Source organism: Anser cygnoides, chromosome 2 (genome assembly GCF_040182565.1).
Source record: "Anser cygnoides isolate HZ-2024a breed goose chromosome 2, Taihu_goose_T2T_genome, whole genome shotgun sequence".
NCBI classification, from domain to species: domain Eukaryota; kingdom Metazoa; phylum Chordata; class Aves; order Anseriformes; family Anatidae; genus Anser; species Anser cygnoides.
Window position 1 is genome coordinate 148,258,064 of NC_089874.1, and position 18,595 is coordinate 148,276,658.

Consider the following 18,595-nt stretch of genomic DNA (forward strand, 5'->3'; position numbering starts at 1 on the left):
TTTGCTGCCCCTTGCATTTTTAACTCTGGCAGTCTTTTCTGAACGTTCAACTTTTCCTAAAACCAACAGGAAAGTAACATGATGCCACCAACATCCATAGGATTCAGCTGCGTCGCTGAAGAAGACCGCCTGAACGGCAAAGAGTTTGCTGGCTGCTTCAGAGACTTTACCGAGCCCGATCAAATAAAACCTGCGGCACGTTCAGTGGGTGTTTGCCTCCAGCACCGCGCCGGGCACCTGGGACCGGAGCGCGGGGCAGGGATGCTCGCCCCCACGCCTGGCCCTGGCTCCAGCCCCGCCAGGAGCAGTGGGAGCCAGGGAGCTCCCCCCTGCCACTGGCTGCACTTGAGAAGTTTGCCACTCGCGGATAGAAAACATCACCCTTTTTAAAAAATAAATGCATTGGGGGGGGAGGATTAAAAAAAAAAAAAAAGGCTAGCGGGCCCCAGCAGACACGGTGTAGGAGTGCCGGGCTGTCCGAGCGCCGTGATTTGCGGCAGGGAGGCGGATAAACAAAGCCCCCCCGACATGTCAGGGCCCCCCCGGCAGGGCTTGGCGGCCCGGGGCAGGGGCTGGGGGCTCGGCACGGCCCGGCACGGCTCGGCACGGCCCCGGCCCCCCGCAGCCCCCCTGCATCCCCGGCCTCGCCTCCATTCATTTCAGTGCCGACAAACGGCCGGGGCAATGAAGCCGGGGGGGGGGGGGGGTTAGGGAGGCAGCACCCTGGCCGAGGAGATAGGGGAGAGGGGGAGGAAAGATAAAAAAAAAGGGGGGGGGGGGGATAAAAAGAGGAGGAAAAAGAGAAAAAAAAAGAGGCTCCGCGAAGTTGTGGCAGCAGGGGAGAGCCGAGCGCGGGGACGCGGCGCTGCGAGCAGAGCTTCGCCTTTAAGAGGGAAAAGTTTTACGTCTCTCCGTGCTCTGGTTTCAAAAAAAAAAAAAAAAAAACACCCGAAAACAAAACAAAACCAAAATCACCAGCACCGCCGCGTCGCCTTTCCCCCGGGGGGGGGGGGGGGGGACCGGCGGGGACCCCGAGCGAGGAGGAGGAAAAAAAAAAAAAGGGGGGGGGGGGGGGGGGGGGGGGAGGGAGTGAAGGAAGGAAAAAAGACCAAAAAAAAAAAAAAAAAAACAAACTTTTTCCCAAACTTACTACTCTTCATGTTGGTGCCTCCGCGCCCCGCTTGTCATGGTCCCCGTGCAAACTTCCAGCGGCGGGGCAGGACGGGACGGGGCAGCGCAGGACGGAGGCTGCGGCTCAGTCGGATGCACAAACCCCGGCCGCTCGCCTCCCGCTTCCACCCCCCGCGGCTCCCTTCCCCTCCTCCCCCGGTGCCGGGGCACGGCGGCGGAGATAAGGGCAGCGCCGAGCCGAGCCGAGCCGAGCCGCGCCAGCAGCAGCAGCAGCAGCAGCAGGAGCAGCAGGAGCAGGAGCAGCCGCCGCTCCCCTCCCCGCCTCCGGGCCGGGGGCTGCTCCCCCTGCCCGCCGCCGCTGAACTTGACCCCGGCGGGTCTCAAGGCGCCGCTCCGCAGCCATCGCACATGGCTTTGACCCGCTTGGGGGGGGGGGGGGGGGGGGGGGGGGGGGGGGGGGTTTGGAGGGGGGGGGGGCTTTAGGGGAGGGGGGGGGGATGCACCGAAAAAAAAATAAATCCGGGAAAAAACTGCAATCCGAGAAGCACGTTACACCCACCCCCCTTTTGTTTTTATTTTGGTTTTTTTTTGCGTGTTTTTTTTTTTTTTTAAGGGGGGGCACGCTCGCTGCCCCCCCCGCCACACGCTGCCCCCCCCCGGCACACGCCCCCCCCCTTCCTTCATTCCCCCCCCCCCCCATCCTCCGCGCCGCCCCCTCCCGGCCCCGCCGCGCACCCCCCCCCCCAACCCCCCCCCCCCCCCACCCTCCCCGGCTTTTTAATTTTTAATTTTTTTTTTTTTTTTTTTTTTTTTACCTGTTGATCGACCGCCAGCAGCAGCCCCGGCAGCCTGGAAGATGGTGGAGCCGCGGCGCGAGCCATGAACCGTCTCCTGCTGCCGGCGGAGTTGGCCGCGGATTATGTGGCGGTGGCCGGCGGCGGGGGGGGACGGGGGGGGACGGGACACGGGGAGGGCGGGCGGGCGGGGGGCCGCGGCGCTGCCGCCGCTGCTGCCGCTGCTGCCGCCGCTGCCGCCGCTGCTGCCTCCCCCCCTCGGCCCCGCGCCGCGGGGAGGGGGCGACGGGGCCGGCGGTACCGGGCGGGGGGGGGGGGGGGGGGGCGGGAGCACCGAGAGGGGGGATTTGGGGAGAGGGGAGGGAGTTTAGGGGACGTGGAGGGGGGGGGGGGGTCGCGGGCCGGGTCACGGCGCGGCGGCGGCGAGGCGTCGGCCTGCGAGCGCGGGTCGGCCGCCGCGTTATCAGGGGCTGTTATCGCTTGTCAGGACCTCCGTCTCCCCGCATTACGTCAGTTTCAAGACACCGACACTATTAATATCAAAGGAGCCTTCGCGGAGGAAAGCGCCACCCCAGACGGAGCGCCCTTAAAGAGACAGCGCAGGCGGCCCCGCCGCGCCGCCCCCCCCTTCCCTTCACACGCGGCCCCCCCCCAGGGCCGGGCCGGGCCGGGCCGGGCCGGGTCCCCCCCCGGGGGCGGCCGTGAGCGGGGAGCGGGCCGGGCCGCCGAGGCTTTGGCCGAGTTGGGTGTCTGAGGAGCAGCCCGCAGGCCACAGCCGCATCCCCAGCGCGGCCCCCGCGAGGTTTTGGTGCCTTTTTTTTTTTCTTTTTCTTTTTTCCTTTTTATCGATCGCATTGATCGCTGGTGTACGGATTTTAAAAAGTCACAGCACCGCCACCGCCTCACAGCACCCCCCACGGCCTCACAGCACCTCCACCACCTCACAAAAACGACACCGACACCACCAGCACCGCCTCAGAGCCGCTGCCCACCCGCGGGACAGGGCACGGGGGGGATGCCCGGGGGGCTCTGCTCGCCCGCCTCCCCCTGCGGCACCGGACGGACAGACGGACGCTTCCAGTTCTCGGCTGAACGTGGCCCGTGGGTGCCTCCTCGTTGACACCAAGCACAAATTAGGTCTCGAGCTGCCCTGGAGAAGACCCTTACGGCTGCCCTCTCTGCTCTGAGCCTCCCCGACTCGAAACGCCCCGCTTTCTCCCCCGCCACAAATTGCCAGGAGTCTGGATGTTAGAGTAAAAAACTCTCCGAGGAGAAGCAGTACGTGAAAAGTTCCCCCGAAAGGGTTTAAAAACCCAAATATAGTAGGCGTTAAAAACTATGTAAACATTTGTTGGGCATTTGGACACAATTTTTTCTGCACTTAGGTGACTTTATATGGCGAGTTTTTTCCTCCCGTGCAAGTCATTTTGAACTGATTTCGCATTAAAACACAAGCGTTCTGGTCGCTCGCAACTAGTACCGCATTATTCAAATGAGAAGCTGGAAAAGAGTTAAATCATTACGATGTTAGTTAGAGATGAAGCTGTTTCCCCCAAAATGCTTGAAATGACATAACATTTTCCTCACATTTTCCTTCCCGAATACATAGCTATAAAGCATAAAACCTTCAGAGATACACGCTGACGCAAATGAAACCCTACCGTAAAGCGTATGGCGTTTTCAGTCCCCTCTCCAAGCTTAAACATTCTTCATATATGTTTAGGATAATCTACTGGCAGATTTGTAAAGTAATTGCTCATGTAAATCACCCAGCAACACGTTTCCCCCTTAAGTTCCTTTGTAGGATTGTCTGATAAAGCGCTTTATGAATAGCAAAGCAATAATTCACATGCAAGAGGTGAGCCTGTCATGTTGCAAATGGAAGGTAGCAGAGAGTTGCAGGCTGCGGCGCACGGTGGGATCCCACAGCCCAGGAGGGAGCACCGACGGGGGCTGCGTGGGACCCCCTCCCTCTGTGCCCAGCAGCACACGGCCAGTGCGGAGCAGTGGAGAAGTTTATGACGGAAAGTGGAGAAAAGTAGCACCAGAATTTAAAGTTTGCTTTAGCAGCGGGGCCATATGCCGTAGCACCTCACTCACATGCATAGGGAGAACGTTTCCTGACTTCATAACCCTCTACTTTTTCTCAGGCTGGAAGTGCCATAGCAGAACTGCAGTCAGAGACGAACCGCTTTCAGGAACCTCAGTGAATGCAGAATTCGGACTAGTGAATACTTTTGTCCCATCCACACTGATTCAGACCTGTTCTTCTCTGCAGCTCAGGTTCTGTTGTTGCTGCCAAGCCAGACCAGAGTGGCTGTTCGCTCGGAGACGCCTTGCCTGTGAAGGGTTAAAATCAGCAGGTATTTTGTCTGATGACTTGGCTAAGCATCTTACAAGCAGGGCTCGAGTGGAAAATATTTAAACAAGGGTTATTCCCCTTTGCTTCTCTGCTCTAGTGAGACTTATTAATGTCTTTTTCTTTTAAAACAGGAAATGATGCCCCCCACACCTTAAATCCTCGCCAGCTCGCATGTGTGCCTGCAGTTCTCCCAGATTTTAGTCACATTATGACAGATAAAACACGGAGAAGATCGGTAACCATGAAAGTGCAGGTTTCAACACGTGGAAACCTTGATAATAAACACACCTTTTTTCACCTGTAGAACAATATGAGATACGTATTTGTAAAAGACATAAGCTTTTTGTGCACATGCTTTTAAAATGAAACCGCAGAAGCTGTTCCTAAGCAGAGATTAGAAAGACAAAATGTGTCTTCATAATTTCAAGTCGACGACTTTAATGAAATACTCTCAGGAAAACTATGTTACAGTATCTTTGCAAAAAAAAAAAAAAGGCTTGCATGATACATTCTGCATTTCAAGTTAAAATAAAGCAGATCAAGAAGATGTCAATATCAATCTGTTTATATTCACCACAACAGAACTGTAGAGAACTTAATAAAAGCAAAAATATTTTCATAAACTTTTTCAGGCAAATTATTTATTTATGAAATAATTTATAAAGAAAATTTTTACCTCATGGCTTAGATACATCGCATATGCTTGTGATTGACACAATATGTTCAGGCTCAAAGGCCTGTACAGCCTTTTTTTTAATTTTTTTTTTTTTTATCCTAGCAGGAATATTTCAAAACAACCAACTAATTCATGAAGTCATACAGTAATTGCTTGACAGTTGTTTCTAATATAGAAAAATAAGTTATGTATATTGTTTTCATTCAAATATTTGTTGATTTGTTGTTAGAATCCTTTGACGTTGACATGCCGCAAATTGCATTAGGAGAAATACTGAAGATTTATTTTCATTTATTATCTTCTGCTGTCAAACATTTGCAAAACCACTTAAAGCAAGTTTTATTTCGCTTTACTTGAAACTTATATTCTGCATGATAGTAGGTGGTTGCTGAAATAACAAGTCCGGCTTTCTGGGATAGATAAGAACCGAGGAAGCAAAGGCAAAGCAGCAGCAAAGCAAGAAGATACAGAGAAAAGTGCTGCTTTCACAGTGAGGCATGAACAAAGTAACTTCTAAATAATCCTCCATTTTTTTTTACACTCAGGCACATTCTCCATTGAGGGAGAATACAGAGGCCCGTCACAGTTGCTTCTTGAAGGAAAACAGTATAACAGTCATTGTTTATCAAGATGACATAACATGCCATTTATGCCTTTATTGTTTAATGCAGTTTCTCTTTTCTTGTAGTTTACTCAGCGTAGATACAAAGAAGGATTAACAGTTAAGCATAAGCATACTTGTTTTACAATTTCAGCCTTTTAGTGCATAACTTACTTACTTAAAGTACTAGAGCCTATAATCACAATGATTTTACCTGATGGAACATGCATTTCAGAAATATAATCCAACTGTTTACCCTAACACGTCATAAATTGCAATTCTTTACAAAAACCTCAGAGATTGACATCCATTGCTCTTAAATGCCTGCTGCTTTAGCACACATCATCAAGAAAGTATTTCTGTATTATTCTCCCTCCAGTTGGTAGTATATCACATGAATTCTAAAGACCATTTTCTTTTACTGTCTTCAATAATGAGCATTTTGAGGAGCATTTAGTTATGTGTCTGAGGCACTCCAGCGTGAGTTTCTTGGGAATATAAACACGGCAACTTACAGGATTTCTGCAGACCCACTTCTTTTCCTTGCACAACTTTTGTCACATGAAATCATCAGGAAACTTTTGTTCCCTTTCTTACACACTGCACAGAGTCAAGTTTCCAAACTTCAAGTTGTGCGCCAAAGGCAAAAAAAACTACCACTGATTTTAAAAGAAACGGGACTGGAGACCCTAATGATGTGGTTGAAACGTCTCTGAAAAGAGATTATGCGTTGTGATAGACAGGGCAGCGCTGAGAACAGCCAATGAAACAGCATGCAACAGAAGAGCTAATACCATGGCATGATCCCAGATTCAGCAGATGTTTTCTAGGGGGATTGGATATCTGGTAATGGGAAATGGAACCTTTCTCTTCTCTGTCACCGTTTTTAACGCAGGCCAGTAGTGATGGAAAGGCAATAATATCTGATGCTTCTTTGGTAGCTTTCTCCACTGCGTGGTAGGAACATGTCCTCCTGGCTAGACCACACCAGGGCTGTCTGGGGCTCCCCAGCACCCCGGTGGCACTGCTGGCACGAGGACCTTGCAGGGAAATGCCTGGAAACCCTCTTTCCCTGGGAGCAGTCTCCTGGGGAGGGATGCGGAACACCGGCTGGGCATGGGCTGCTCCTGCTAATGGCGTGTCTGCAGATAGTTAAATAACTCTGGCAGCCGCAAAAGATAATTTATCGCTTTACACTATCATAAAATCTACTAGAAAATTAAAAATGCTAAAACACCAGACTCCTTGAAATCATTTACATGCAGGAATCCACATAATTGTATAGATTTTGATCTTAAAAATGCTATATAAAAGGCATTCATCCAAAGCTCTGAAAAACCTCACATGCACATACACATACATATGGAGTAATATATAATGAGTCTTTCCCAACAAATATCAATAAAAGAAGTGGCAGCCTTTCTACCCACATTCCAACCGCAAGTTCAGCAAATCAAAACAACCTGAGCCCCCTGTCCTGTCATCACCCCCAACCAGACAGAGCCACTACCTCTCACTGCCTCAATTCCACGCTCAGCTTCCCTCCAGCACTTCTGGGAAGGCTAATCTGGATCAAGTGCATTGAAGTCAATGGGAAAGAAAAAAAAGAAGCTATAAATGAGTTCAGGAATCTTTACATTAGGTCCTACATGCAAATGGTTTTCTTTCTTATTCATAAGGCTTGTAGTTGTGAAATTGTAGTGTTCTGGATATAATATTAAATCTCACTACAATATCTTCTAATATAAAGCAACGATTCCATACAATCAAGGTGTTTGTCTCAAAAGGAGTTTTCTTTCATTTGATTTCCTGTAAATAGCTTTTTCTTTTCCATTTATGATTTTTCACCATGCTCAAATCTTTATTTTAATGTGACAGACTACAAGCAACAAGTTTTTATTGCAGAAAAGATTTATTTACATAGCTGCTGATGTGAGGTCTCAGATTAAGTTTAGGAGAAGGAAATATCTTTCAAATGTGTATATTTCATATTGCAAAAAACTGCATTTTCCACTCCAATATGAACATTAAATGCCTGCCCACAGAATGGCCTAGGAGGTGCAATAGATGCTATTGAGAATCTCAGACACCCGATGCATTGGTAAAATTGCCAAGATGCTGTCATTATTTTAAATTAAGTGGGGGGGGGGGGGGGGGGGGGAGCATGCTGGCAAAATTCGTGGGGTGGAAAGAGGCAAAGTCAGACAATAGAGGTAAACACCGGAATGTAGCCCATTGTATTTAGTGGTCTCTACCAGCCTCCTGTGAAACACTTTAAAACACACACACACACAAGGACACACAAAGAGCTACCTTCATCCAGACTAATACATCTAACTTTCAAGGTGTACAGTGCTTTGTGTAAGTAAGAGCTTAACCTTAATCCGGCCTTACCCTCTGTATCATGAATCAGTTCATCTTGCAAAGAGGTCATCTGATGGACCTCTGCGTGCCAGGCATGGCTGCTGATAGGCAGAAATTTGCCTTGTTCCTGAATTTGGACCAGGGGGATTTGGGGAGCAAAAGGAAGAAAGGTCAGTGTGTTCCTACATTTGGAGACTGCATAATTCTCCAGTAGTCTACAGGGTTGTTGTAATTTGCTCCTCATCTAGACAACTCGACAGAGCTTTCTAGCCTGAGTGAGAAGCGCGCTCTGACCCGTTTTCTGTCTGGCCTCTGCATATGAAAAAATTCACATCCACAAATCTGAAATTTAAATACGATGCCTCTTGTAATGCTTAGTCTTTGGAAACAGGCAACCTAACAAGAATGCTGCCTTGGTTAACTCTAAGGCCTGTTGACACCAAGATGAAAATAACCCACGTCCTTTCGTTGTGAAATGGCAGTGCCACTGTCTTTGTTGAAAAACATGAAACAAGTGTAGGCATCCTTTAAATTTATTCAAGACTTTAATTTTCTTAGCGGTTATCAGTCTTGAAAGAGTCTTTAGAAATAGTCATTCCTTTTGGGAAGGGCACATCAACCTACAAAAGTGGCAGCAGACTTAGGTCAGTTGGTTCTGCTCTCTCACTGGGAGATCTCATTTTAGCTCATACCTTCATGACCTGCATCACATGCCCTCACATACAGTTTTACAGAGCACAGCGTGAATCAGGCAAAAATAATGCTGATGGATCAGCATTTGTTTCCTCTTGGGATCTTGATGTGGTGAGGTGCAGATCATGACCCAGAAAACAAGTGTGTCCCTGTCTTCTTCAATGCCTGGACAAACTGATGCCACATAGGGCAAAAATACCTTTAATTTTTTTCCTCCTTCCTGACTCCACTGCTTTTAGTTCCTTTCATTGCTCACATAAAACAGACAGTTACCTTATGACACACTAAAATATTTATGCATTACACTTCTTATTTAACAATGGCCAGAAATGCCCTTAATGGGCTGGTGAAAAACCTGGATGGTTTTGGCAATTTTGCTGTATATATATTTTTTCCAGTGGGAATTTGCATGAATAGAATGCAAAAGAACAAAACAAGAAAAAAAAAAAAAACTAAAACCAACTCAAGCCAAGTAACTCATCCCTGTCAAAGCCCTTCCCCCTCACTTTTTTAGCATTGCAAAATAGACACTGATATTATTGACATTAACATAGACATTGAAATGAGAATCATCAGCTATTTTTAAATAAAGGAAATAAAGCTACATACTACATTATGACTAATATATGGAAGAGTCATACAATGGCATGTAAATAAAACATTTGTGATTAATAGCTTTATATTTATGGAAAGAGCCATCTTTTTGAATGACTGGTGTGTATGATATGGGTAGAAAATAATCTGGACTATTTAGGAATCAAAGTGGTAAAATGAAATAAAAATAATTTGAAAGATGTATCTAAGGAAGGGCTAAGTGACCTTCATGAGCCCTTAGTCACAGAAGCCAGAGTGGCTTGCATATAGGAAGCATCCCTAGAGGTAATTGTACCGGTGCCCTATTTCTCCTTGTCAGGAGCTAGAGGCAACCCAACAAGCAAGCAAGAGGTGCAGTGAGCAAGCCGCATACTGTGATGCAAATTCAGATGAACCAGTGCAGCGCACTGAAAAATGAACTCCTATTTCTTGATGAATGCAGGTAACAACACACAGAAGGAATCCAGACCAGGGGTGGGGTATGCATTCTCAAGAGCAGGCATAAAAGAGCCTGGTAAGTCTAATCTAGGGAAAAAAAAAAAAAAAAGAAAAAAAAAAAGAAAAAAGAAAAAAAAAAAGAAAAAAAAAGGAAAAAAAAGGAAAAAAAAGAGAAAAAAAAAAGAGAGAGAGAGAGAAGAACAGCTTTTTTGGAATTCTCCATGTCATTTTTTTTATTTGACTTTTTCAGGCCTAGGTGAGGGTAGGAATCAAAACATGGGGCCCGAGTATGGAAGTGGAAGTGACTGCCTGAAGTAAGCTCAGAAGGGTAGCTATTGGGGCTGCTAATTATGACAAGCAGCCCAATGAGGCTGTCAAGCAGAGAGAGAAGTAGAAGGATGCATCAGACAGATAAAGCAGCACCTCTCCTATGACAAGCTTCAAGTACCATTCAGACTCTTAAAGAGATGCATTTTAACACAATCTGCGTAAAGGACTAAGTCCTTTTTTCCCTACCTCCACAATGCCATTACTGGAGATGTGCAAGCATTAGAAGAAAAAAAGGCTACTTGGGAAGGGCTCATGCATAGCAAATTTGTTTTCCCCCTTCCCCATCAACTCTGTAATTACAACCATTCAGACAAAGCTGGTTTTCCCAGTAGGACTGGCTGAAAACACAGTTCATTTACATGGCCTAATTGGGCTTTTTTGGCCAAGGTTGTTCTATACACTGACACTAGAACTAGGTACTTAACATTGAAAAATACATTATTGTGGTATTCAAGTTAAGGATTCCATTACTTTGAAGTTAGGAAATTCAGAGTGAAGGTGTCTCCTTTAACATCAGCGCTTCTGTAGTATGTATATGCATAAGAATAATATTGGCAATTATATTGGCCCCAAACAGTTAAGAGTCTGTGAAGTAAAGAGGCAGTCATTTTTCTTCTTCCTCTATGTAAGAAGTAAAATAGAATTTGGATATTTATGTAGATGGATATGCTGTTACACGAAATGTTGGATATATAGTCCTGTGGCCTTCAGATATTAGTACAGTGAACAGATCAGTTGATTTATGAAGATCATTTTACTACAGAATAAATTTTTGGAAAAAAATCAGCTTCTTTTGTATTCTACTATTTGCATTATGTAAGAGTTGGTTATTTTTATCTTTTCTTATTTCATTTGTAGCTATCTTGCCTCCCTCAGCAAAACACACTGTTCATGAATATGTATTTTGTAACCTTTCCTAAGCCAAGTGCACAGGTTTAGTTTCAGGGCCTTCCATATTGTACATGTCCTCTACAATCAAAGAGGTTTTGCAAAGTCATCAGTGCAAACTCAAGCCATGTCTAGAAAGAAAATTTACATAAATATTTCACCAGGCCTTAGTATAGACAAGGTTCCTGCAGCTGAACCTGTTTTTCAGCATGTTTAATTGCCACATTAATTAGAACATGAGGGCTCAAATCCACAAAGATATTTGGGTGCCTAATTCTCATGAAATTCAATTGAGAGATGGCACTTACATCCCTTTATGGATGTAGAAGACACAGAAACCTCAAGAATCTTATCTGTTCTAAAACTCCCAGACAAATACTGCTATCAGCTTCTTCAGAACAACAGGAATTTTATTGTAGTTCCTGATGAAGGTACCTCCTAAGTACAGGAAATGATATGATAACAATGGAGGCTGCGTTTGTTTCTCACCTCATTTCCAGCCATCCAGCCCTTTCAAACTGCAGGAAGTTGCCAGACCATGGGGTAGGAAACTCAAAAAGAAAAACAAGATGTTCTCTGTTGACCATCAGAAATTAAGCTGGCAGGTTTTGCTCTTTTGTGGCATGATATAAAAACCGACTATTAGTGGGATAACCGTGGGTCCAAATTCCAACGTAATCTCCAGACGTAAACAGAAATTGTGATCACACCTCCAGACATGAGACCCCAAGACCGATTTTTCAGGACCCTCATGTGACTTGTCCACATATGGGCTGAAGTCCAAAGGCTGGAGCTGCCATGCTCTACTCCTCCCAGCCACACAACCCTACCCCTTTGCTCATGCTGTACCAGAACTCATGCAACTGGCTCTAAGCCAGAAAAGGGAGTTGATCCAGTTGAAAATGTCTTTTTAAAATCTCTTTCATTCTTTGACAGTTCAAAAATTCAGTATCTGGGACAGGGAGAAGGGTGAGACTTCCTTATTTTGATAGGAATTGTTTTAAAATTGTCATGAAACAGCCAACCTTTGGAGGCTTGTCTCCAGAGCCACCTGACTACCATCAACTGCCCTGTGAAGGAGTTTCTCTCTCCCTTCATCCTTAACAGCTGAAGAAGCCCAGCCTCTTAGTTTAAGCAACTGGGGGTGTTTCTTATGTGATATGAATACACACCCAGAGTTACACAGAGTTAATCACAATCTCCCCACCTCTCTTCTTTAAAATTTCAGTCTTAGCTTTGCCTTGATATGCTGTCTAACTGTAATGATGCTTGCTAAATGAACGTTTAAAATAAGGAAGTTTTATGTCACAAAGGTAGAGCTTAAAGCCAGAAGGAACCATTACATGCTCTGGTTTGCCTTCCCGCATAATTCTGGCTACAAAATGCTCAATACTCACTGTGCCAAGGCTATAACTGCAGTGTGGAGATAGTATATCTTTCTGAAGATGTCTGTCTTGATTTAAAGACTTCCATTGATGAAGGATTCACTGCACTCCTAGGTAAGCTGTTCCAGCGTTTAATTAACATCACTTTTAAAATCGTCCCTAACCTGATCTAGTATAATTTCAGCTTCCATTTTGCTTTGTTTTGTTTACCTTATTTTATTTTAAAGATCTATTTTAGCCAAATAAGACCCTATGCTCCATCAATGGACTTGTAGACTATAACCTCGTTGCCAATTACCCTTCTTTCCCATAAACCAAGGAGATGAATTTTCCTGGATAATTTCAGTTACTTTTTTTCTGAGTATTTCATCATTCATCTATATACTTTTTGAAGTAGAGACACTACAACTGGTCAAAGGTTTGAGTTATTGTTAGCTTTCAAATTTGAGTGCTAATCTATATTTTAAAGTATATGACATTCACACATTACTAATATAAATATAAAATATCTAAGCAAGTGCCCTTTTTTTAAATTTAGACAAATTTGTAGATCAACAATTAGGATTTCAAAGTCACTTCTCACTATTTGTAGAAAATTGCTTTGTACCCTTTCCTTTCCTTTCCTTTCCTTTCCTTTCCTTTCCTTTCCTTTCCTTTCCTTTCCTTTCCTTTCCTTTCCTTTCCTTTCCTTTCCTTTCCTTTCCTTTCCTTTCCTTTCCTTTCCTTTCCTTTCCTTTCCTTTCCTTTCCTTTCCTTTCCTTTCCTTTCCTTTCCTTTCCTTTCCTTTCCTTTCCTTTCCTTTCCTTTCCTTTCCTTTCCTTTCCTTTCCTTTCCTTTCCTTTCCTTTCCTTTCCTTTCCTTTCCTTTCCTTTCCTTTCCTTTCCTTTCCTTTCCTTTCCTTTCCAATACGCTTTCTGTGATTTTTTTTCTTTGACTTATGTGTTGAAATTGGAAGAAAATCTTTCATGACTTTGAAAGTTACTGAAATAAGCACAACATACTTCATCCTCAGACTTCTCATGGCAAAAGTCACTCCAGTCTAATTTACTAGAGATCCTCAAAAATAAAGGATTTCCTTTCTAATGGAAAGAAATAATCAGTCATTAGTAGTAGTACCTGTCATAAGCTTGAGCAGCAATATCACTAAATAGTACAGAGTCACATTTTTTACTGGCTATTATTACTTGGGCTTTAACAAGAAGATCCTAGGTAGGATTCTGCCTGCTGAGGCACCAAGTTATAATCTTTCAAATGAAGCCACGCTAATAACAATTCCCAGAACAAGACAAATCTGCAGACGCTAACTAGGTTAGTGGCTATTACACTCTGCATTTAATCTTGGACATGATAGATAAGCAGGTGGGAGTGGGACTAGGGGAAAGATTTGAACAGTAAATGAAACTGTTCCTCTAAGATAATAACAAACTTCTTACAGCATCCTGAACATCTTCTTTATTACTCAAGCCAAAGCGAGTTGAAGCAATTTATCCCTTTGAAGGAGCAAAAGGTAAGGTTTGCACAGCTTGTCTCATGAGAGCTTCTAAGCTTAATCGGGCACACAGTGAAAAATATAAATGAGGAGTGGGAAACCAGGCTGGGCAACACTTTGCTGCAGCGAGGGGAGGTCTGCAGCTGCCTGTGGCACTCTCAGGGCACTACGTGTTGCAGTGTGTGGCAGTGCCTGTTTGGTGGAGACCAAACTTGCTCCTCCTCTATGTGAACATGAAGTGCTTCACGGACCAGCTGGCAGTTTGTGCACTGCTGTCAGCAGATCGCCACATCTTGCGGTGCTGACTGCCAGCGCTCACAGCGCGGGTAACCCAAGTGTCAGGATTATGTCAGGATCCCAGCCGTTCACACAGCTCGCAGACCTGCACCTTGTAGGCTTCCAACATCTGGCTGCCAACCAACAGAGATGTGCCACATCATGAAACGTCAGCTGTGGGTGGCACAGAAACCACAAGCACGTCACTGTGCCACCAGGTCTCGTTCCAGGCCTCTGCCATCTCTACAGAATGGGGCTGATGAAGGAATTAGTCTTTGACCTATGCTCGCATCAAGAAGCTTGGGAGATGCAGATGATGCATGTTTCTAGTTCTTCATGCTTTCCCGGAGAGCATGGTAGCTACTTTTGCTCCAGTTTGAAGGCACTGGAGATTGAAGGAATTTGGCACCTCAGGTCTTATTGAGGACAAGGTGTGGAGTGGCTGGCCGTTCTCAAGCCATGTGTGTCTGCCATAGAGCACATGAGCCCAGAAGGTGTTTGAGTGTTCAGGCAATGGAGGGAAGCACAAAGACAAAGGACAAAGTGAACAACACTTCCAGTGAGCAGATACAGATGTCTGTGTCTGTGTGCGCATTGATATGGCTGCACATTTGGTGGCATGCTCACTTCCACGGTTTTCTGCTTTCTTTGTTTTGTTTGATTGTTTGGGCAAATATCATAAACAACTTAAAAATTTGAGTTGTTTAAATATGTCAAATACAAATGTGATTTATTTTAAACACTGTGTTTCAACCAGCTCTTTCACATTAAAAAGCATATTTTCTCTCACAACCTGCTTAAAGCAAAACAAAAAGCTAAGTTACAGCTCCTTGCAAACAATGAAGGCAATAAATACAGTAAATTACTGTTTTATGTGAGACAATATACTAATGCTAACTGAAGCAATGGAATTAGAAAACAAACTCCCTCTGGGAACAATTCTCACACCCCTGTTTTAGAAGGAAGCAGAGTTTACTCGTAAATAATTTAATACATTTACTCCTGCTAGACTGGACTGACAGGTCTTCCATATACCGAAGCTTTGCTTCTCTGATGATTGCAAACTTTTAAACTGAGAAAGTTATCAACTAAGAAACTCTGCATGGTCATTGTAGGACTGTCTAGGAACATATAGATATATATACCATAGGATTACTGAATTTTGTCATCACACAGATCCCTGTTTAGTAAAAATATTCCTTCAGACCTACTTCTCCTGTTTATGAGTATGTAAATAAAATCCCATTCAAGGTCCTATGACAATTCCTTAGCAACTGCAACAGTTGCTTACATGGACAAGCAATACAAAGGAAAATACGTTATATGTTTTTAATGCAGTTTAACAACTAGAAGAAAAGAGGAGACAAATCATCTGACTCTGTAAGCACAGAGTGATAACCCCCACTGCATAGATGCACAAAAGAACCAGAAAAGCAGAAACAAGAAGTGTATAAATTGTGATCCCTGTTACTTGCCTTAGAAAGCTGCATCAGAAAATAGTGGATTTCACTCTTATATTTGTAACACTTCTTCTTTACGTCTACTTTTCATGCCATTTTCTATTTGCTTTACTCACAGTGTTGATATACCCTCTCTCAACTCTCATAAATAGATTGGATTCAGAGTTTCTCAAACGTTCTCTTTTTGGCGCTTAGAGTACAGAACTATCATAATCAATAGCTTCTTCTAAACCTCTTCTTTTTCACTTAATTTTTTTACCTTAACGACTCTAATGCAACTTCATATGCATCTAATATACCATCTGGTGCTGATTGGACCCTTCATTTTGGCTTTCCTTCCTACAGACAACTAACTGTCAGGCATCAGGCTACCCACAGATTTCCTAAGACCCAGGCAGAAGGGAACTTTGACACAAGTAGCTTGACACAGAGATGAAGAGCAAGAATTTTGGCACCGATTGTTCCCAGAGATTATTGTTCACAGTTGTTTATTCCCTGAACGGTCAGGGCCAATCTTGGAGACCATAGGCACAGATTTGTCAATATTTCAGAGCCTCCTCTAATCTAATTTGTCACTGTGCGAGACTGCTATTTAGACTGGTCACTAAGTGGCTGCAAGCCTCGCTCCAACCTCAGGAGACGAAACCATTAGAAGCGTTGTGAAATAGCTGAGTAACCGTAGCACGGGGGGAGGCCAGCATTCCCGGCACAGCTCGAGGACTTACTCTTCCTGCGGAGCTCTCCCAACCGCTCCCACTGATGCAGGAGTTGCCACTCTCCTTTTGCTGCTTACTGCAACCGGGTGAGCTGGAGGAAGATCTGATGCTGCTGCCCTTGCCGCTGCAACCCTCCCACGAATTCCAGCAGGGAAGACAGTGAAAATTATCTGGGAATGAGCTGAATCAGCTTCTTTTGTCGGCGCCTTGGCCGCACCCGCAGTGTGGCCAGTTCCACCCAGCACTCCTGAGCTTCTGAGCAGGAATTGGGGAAGGCTTGTGTGTTTGTGGGCTTCCCTCTGTGCTGGGAGGGCGATAACCCCGGTCTGAGAGTGAAAGGACTAAACTTAGGTCTCTGCCTTGGGTTCCTCATAGGCAAGGACTGGATCTCACCACCTCCATGAGTACTGGAATAGTTTTGTAAAAGTCTTCACCAGAGAGACAGTTATGAGGTACTCATTCTGCTCTGTTCAGGAGTAACAGGAAACTGTCCAGTGGCTGTTAGCACAGGAGGTCCCAGACTTGCACATTCCTTGGTCAGTGGTCATTTGCCTCATTCTTCTAAAGACTAGGAGAAATACACAAACCTCAACTCAATAATTTTGGGATTCTCCTCTGCATCAGCCCAGCAGCTGGTGGCCCTTACCTTTCGCATTTATAAATGTGTTGTTCGAATGTACTCCAGAACCATGACCATATGTGACCATTATCTCAGAAGACCTGGAGCACACACACCTCAGTCTAATCTGAATTTCTTAAAACATTTTTTTAAATGAAGAGCAAAGGGTGGATGCATTTCTTTTGAACACTCATCTCAAGTTTGTTACACACACAATCTCAAGTTTGCTACACCAGTTCAGCAGCTATCACCATTTTCAAGTTGCAATATCTTTATCTCTGGTGCCCCACCCCAACAGGATTTGCACGCAGTCTTTCAGAGGGCAGGAACAGATATCTGCGCTCAGGAGTGCTCAGGGTAGCAAGGGCCATGCAGCGCTGAATGTCAAATAAAACAGCAACAGCATGTTGAATAACTGGTTTGTTTTGTATGCTTCACATAGATTAATTTAAGTAGATCATCACCCTAATATTATAGTCTTGTTTCCTAGAAATGTACTAGAATGGGAACGTTTATGGTGTCCCATTGATAAAACATTCCTACAACTGTCAAATAGAGTACATTGCTGCCACTAATGTTTTACCTCGTGTCTATTTAACTGAATGGTGAAACTGGAATTGAATAGAGAAGTGGTTTGGTTAGACTTACTCTAATTTTGTATAATTTTTGTTATTTTAATTTTTTTTTTTGAGTGAGATGCTCAAGGATTTTTCATCTCACAGAAAGAAATAACCTATCAGAGTTTCACAGAGGAGCACTGTGATGTGCCTGTCTGATATATGCAATTCTATGTTAAAGAGACTTTTGAAAGGGTTCCTGCTACTATTTACTGCGTGTCAAATTATGTATATGTGTTTATCCAGAGAACAACATGTGAGTTTGCCTATAATCATTGTAGCTAATATTATTATACCTCAAAGAGTAAATGTAAACATTTCTCAATACATTTTCAATGTGTTTACTTTGTTTATGTGAATGTACTTCCTGTATAATTATGGGCATTTTGATCCCAGGAGTACCTATGGGCTTACATTTACAGATAAACTTAGTCTCTTTTTTTTTTTTCAACTACTGGAACATCAGCCAGTACATTTTTTCATATGTGGGAAAGGAAAACATTTTAAATGTGAAAAAGTGATTATACAACAACAAAAGGTAGCAATCTGGGCTTGAAACTCAAAACTCTAGAGACACACACAAAATTATAAAAGACTTTACTTGTTTTCAAACTGATAATTCTAACCCATCCACCTAAGGACCGTTAAAGTCCTTCTGATATATGCTTGAATTGTGCCTGTATTAGAGGGTTAATTTTTTATATCCCAGAGATGTCTCAACAATACTAATTTTCTCTCTCTCTTGTCCCTTTCAAGAGTCAGAGACACAAAAGCAGAAGTCACCTATGGATGTTTAACCTGGAAATATTCAAATTTGTGCATCTAGGATAATATATTCCTAAAATTTAAGCACAGCATGAAATAAGTGTTTATCTAATATACAATGGCAACACAGGCTTAAGTATTTTTTCTGATTTAATTCTTGCTTCATCTCCAACAGCTGTGGTTTAGTAAAGCGTCCAACCCCGATAAAAGTAATTCCTGTGATAGAAGCTGCACCACAACACTTGGCACTTTGTTCTAATGTTAAAAACGTGTTCCATATTTCTCATGGAATTTGTTTAGCTTCTCCTTCCAGCCATTAGATCGTGTTATGTCTGCTTGACTGAGAAACCCTTTATTATCAAATTTTGTTCCCATCTGTATATATATATTTGTATCA

The 18,595-nt window shown here is 44.1% G+C and overlaps 1 protein-coding gene and 1 long non-coding RNA gene across 6 annotated transcripts in view; one reads left to right on the forward strand and one right to left on the reverse strand.

The window, feature by feature from the left end:
- Positions 1-2,100, reverse strand: part of TRPS1 (transcriptional repressor GATA binding 1) — a 213,795-nt gene extending 211,695 nt beyond the window's left edge. For 2 of the 5 annotated variants that reach the window (XM_066990679.1, XM_066990674.1), the window contains exon 1: positions 1,947-2,100. Coding sequence is in view for 1 of the 5 variants with exons in the window: in XM_066990677.1 (XP_066846778.1) it covers positions 1,151-1,160 (10 nt within the window). In the remaining 4 variants the exon portion in view is untranslated. Of the gene's footprint in view, positions 1-1,150; positions 1,504-1,946 lie in introns of those variants that run through there. The other 3 variants (XM_066990677.1, XM_066990675.1, XM_066990678.1) reach the window with 2 other exon arrangements.
- Positions 2,101-2,266: 166 nt separating this feature from the next.
- LOC106042692 (uncharacterized) lies at positions 2,267-4,994 on the forward strand. The gene is made up of 3 exons (XR_001211288.3): positions 2,267-3,203; positions 4,204-4,288; positions 4,419-4,994. It is a non-coding gene; the product is annotated as an uncharacterized lncRNA (long non-coding RNA).
- Positions 4,995-18,595: the final 13,601 nt, after the last annotated feature.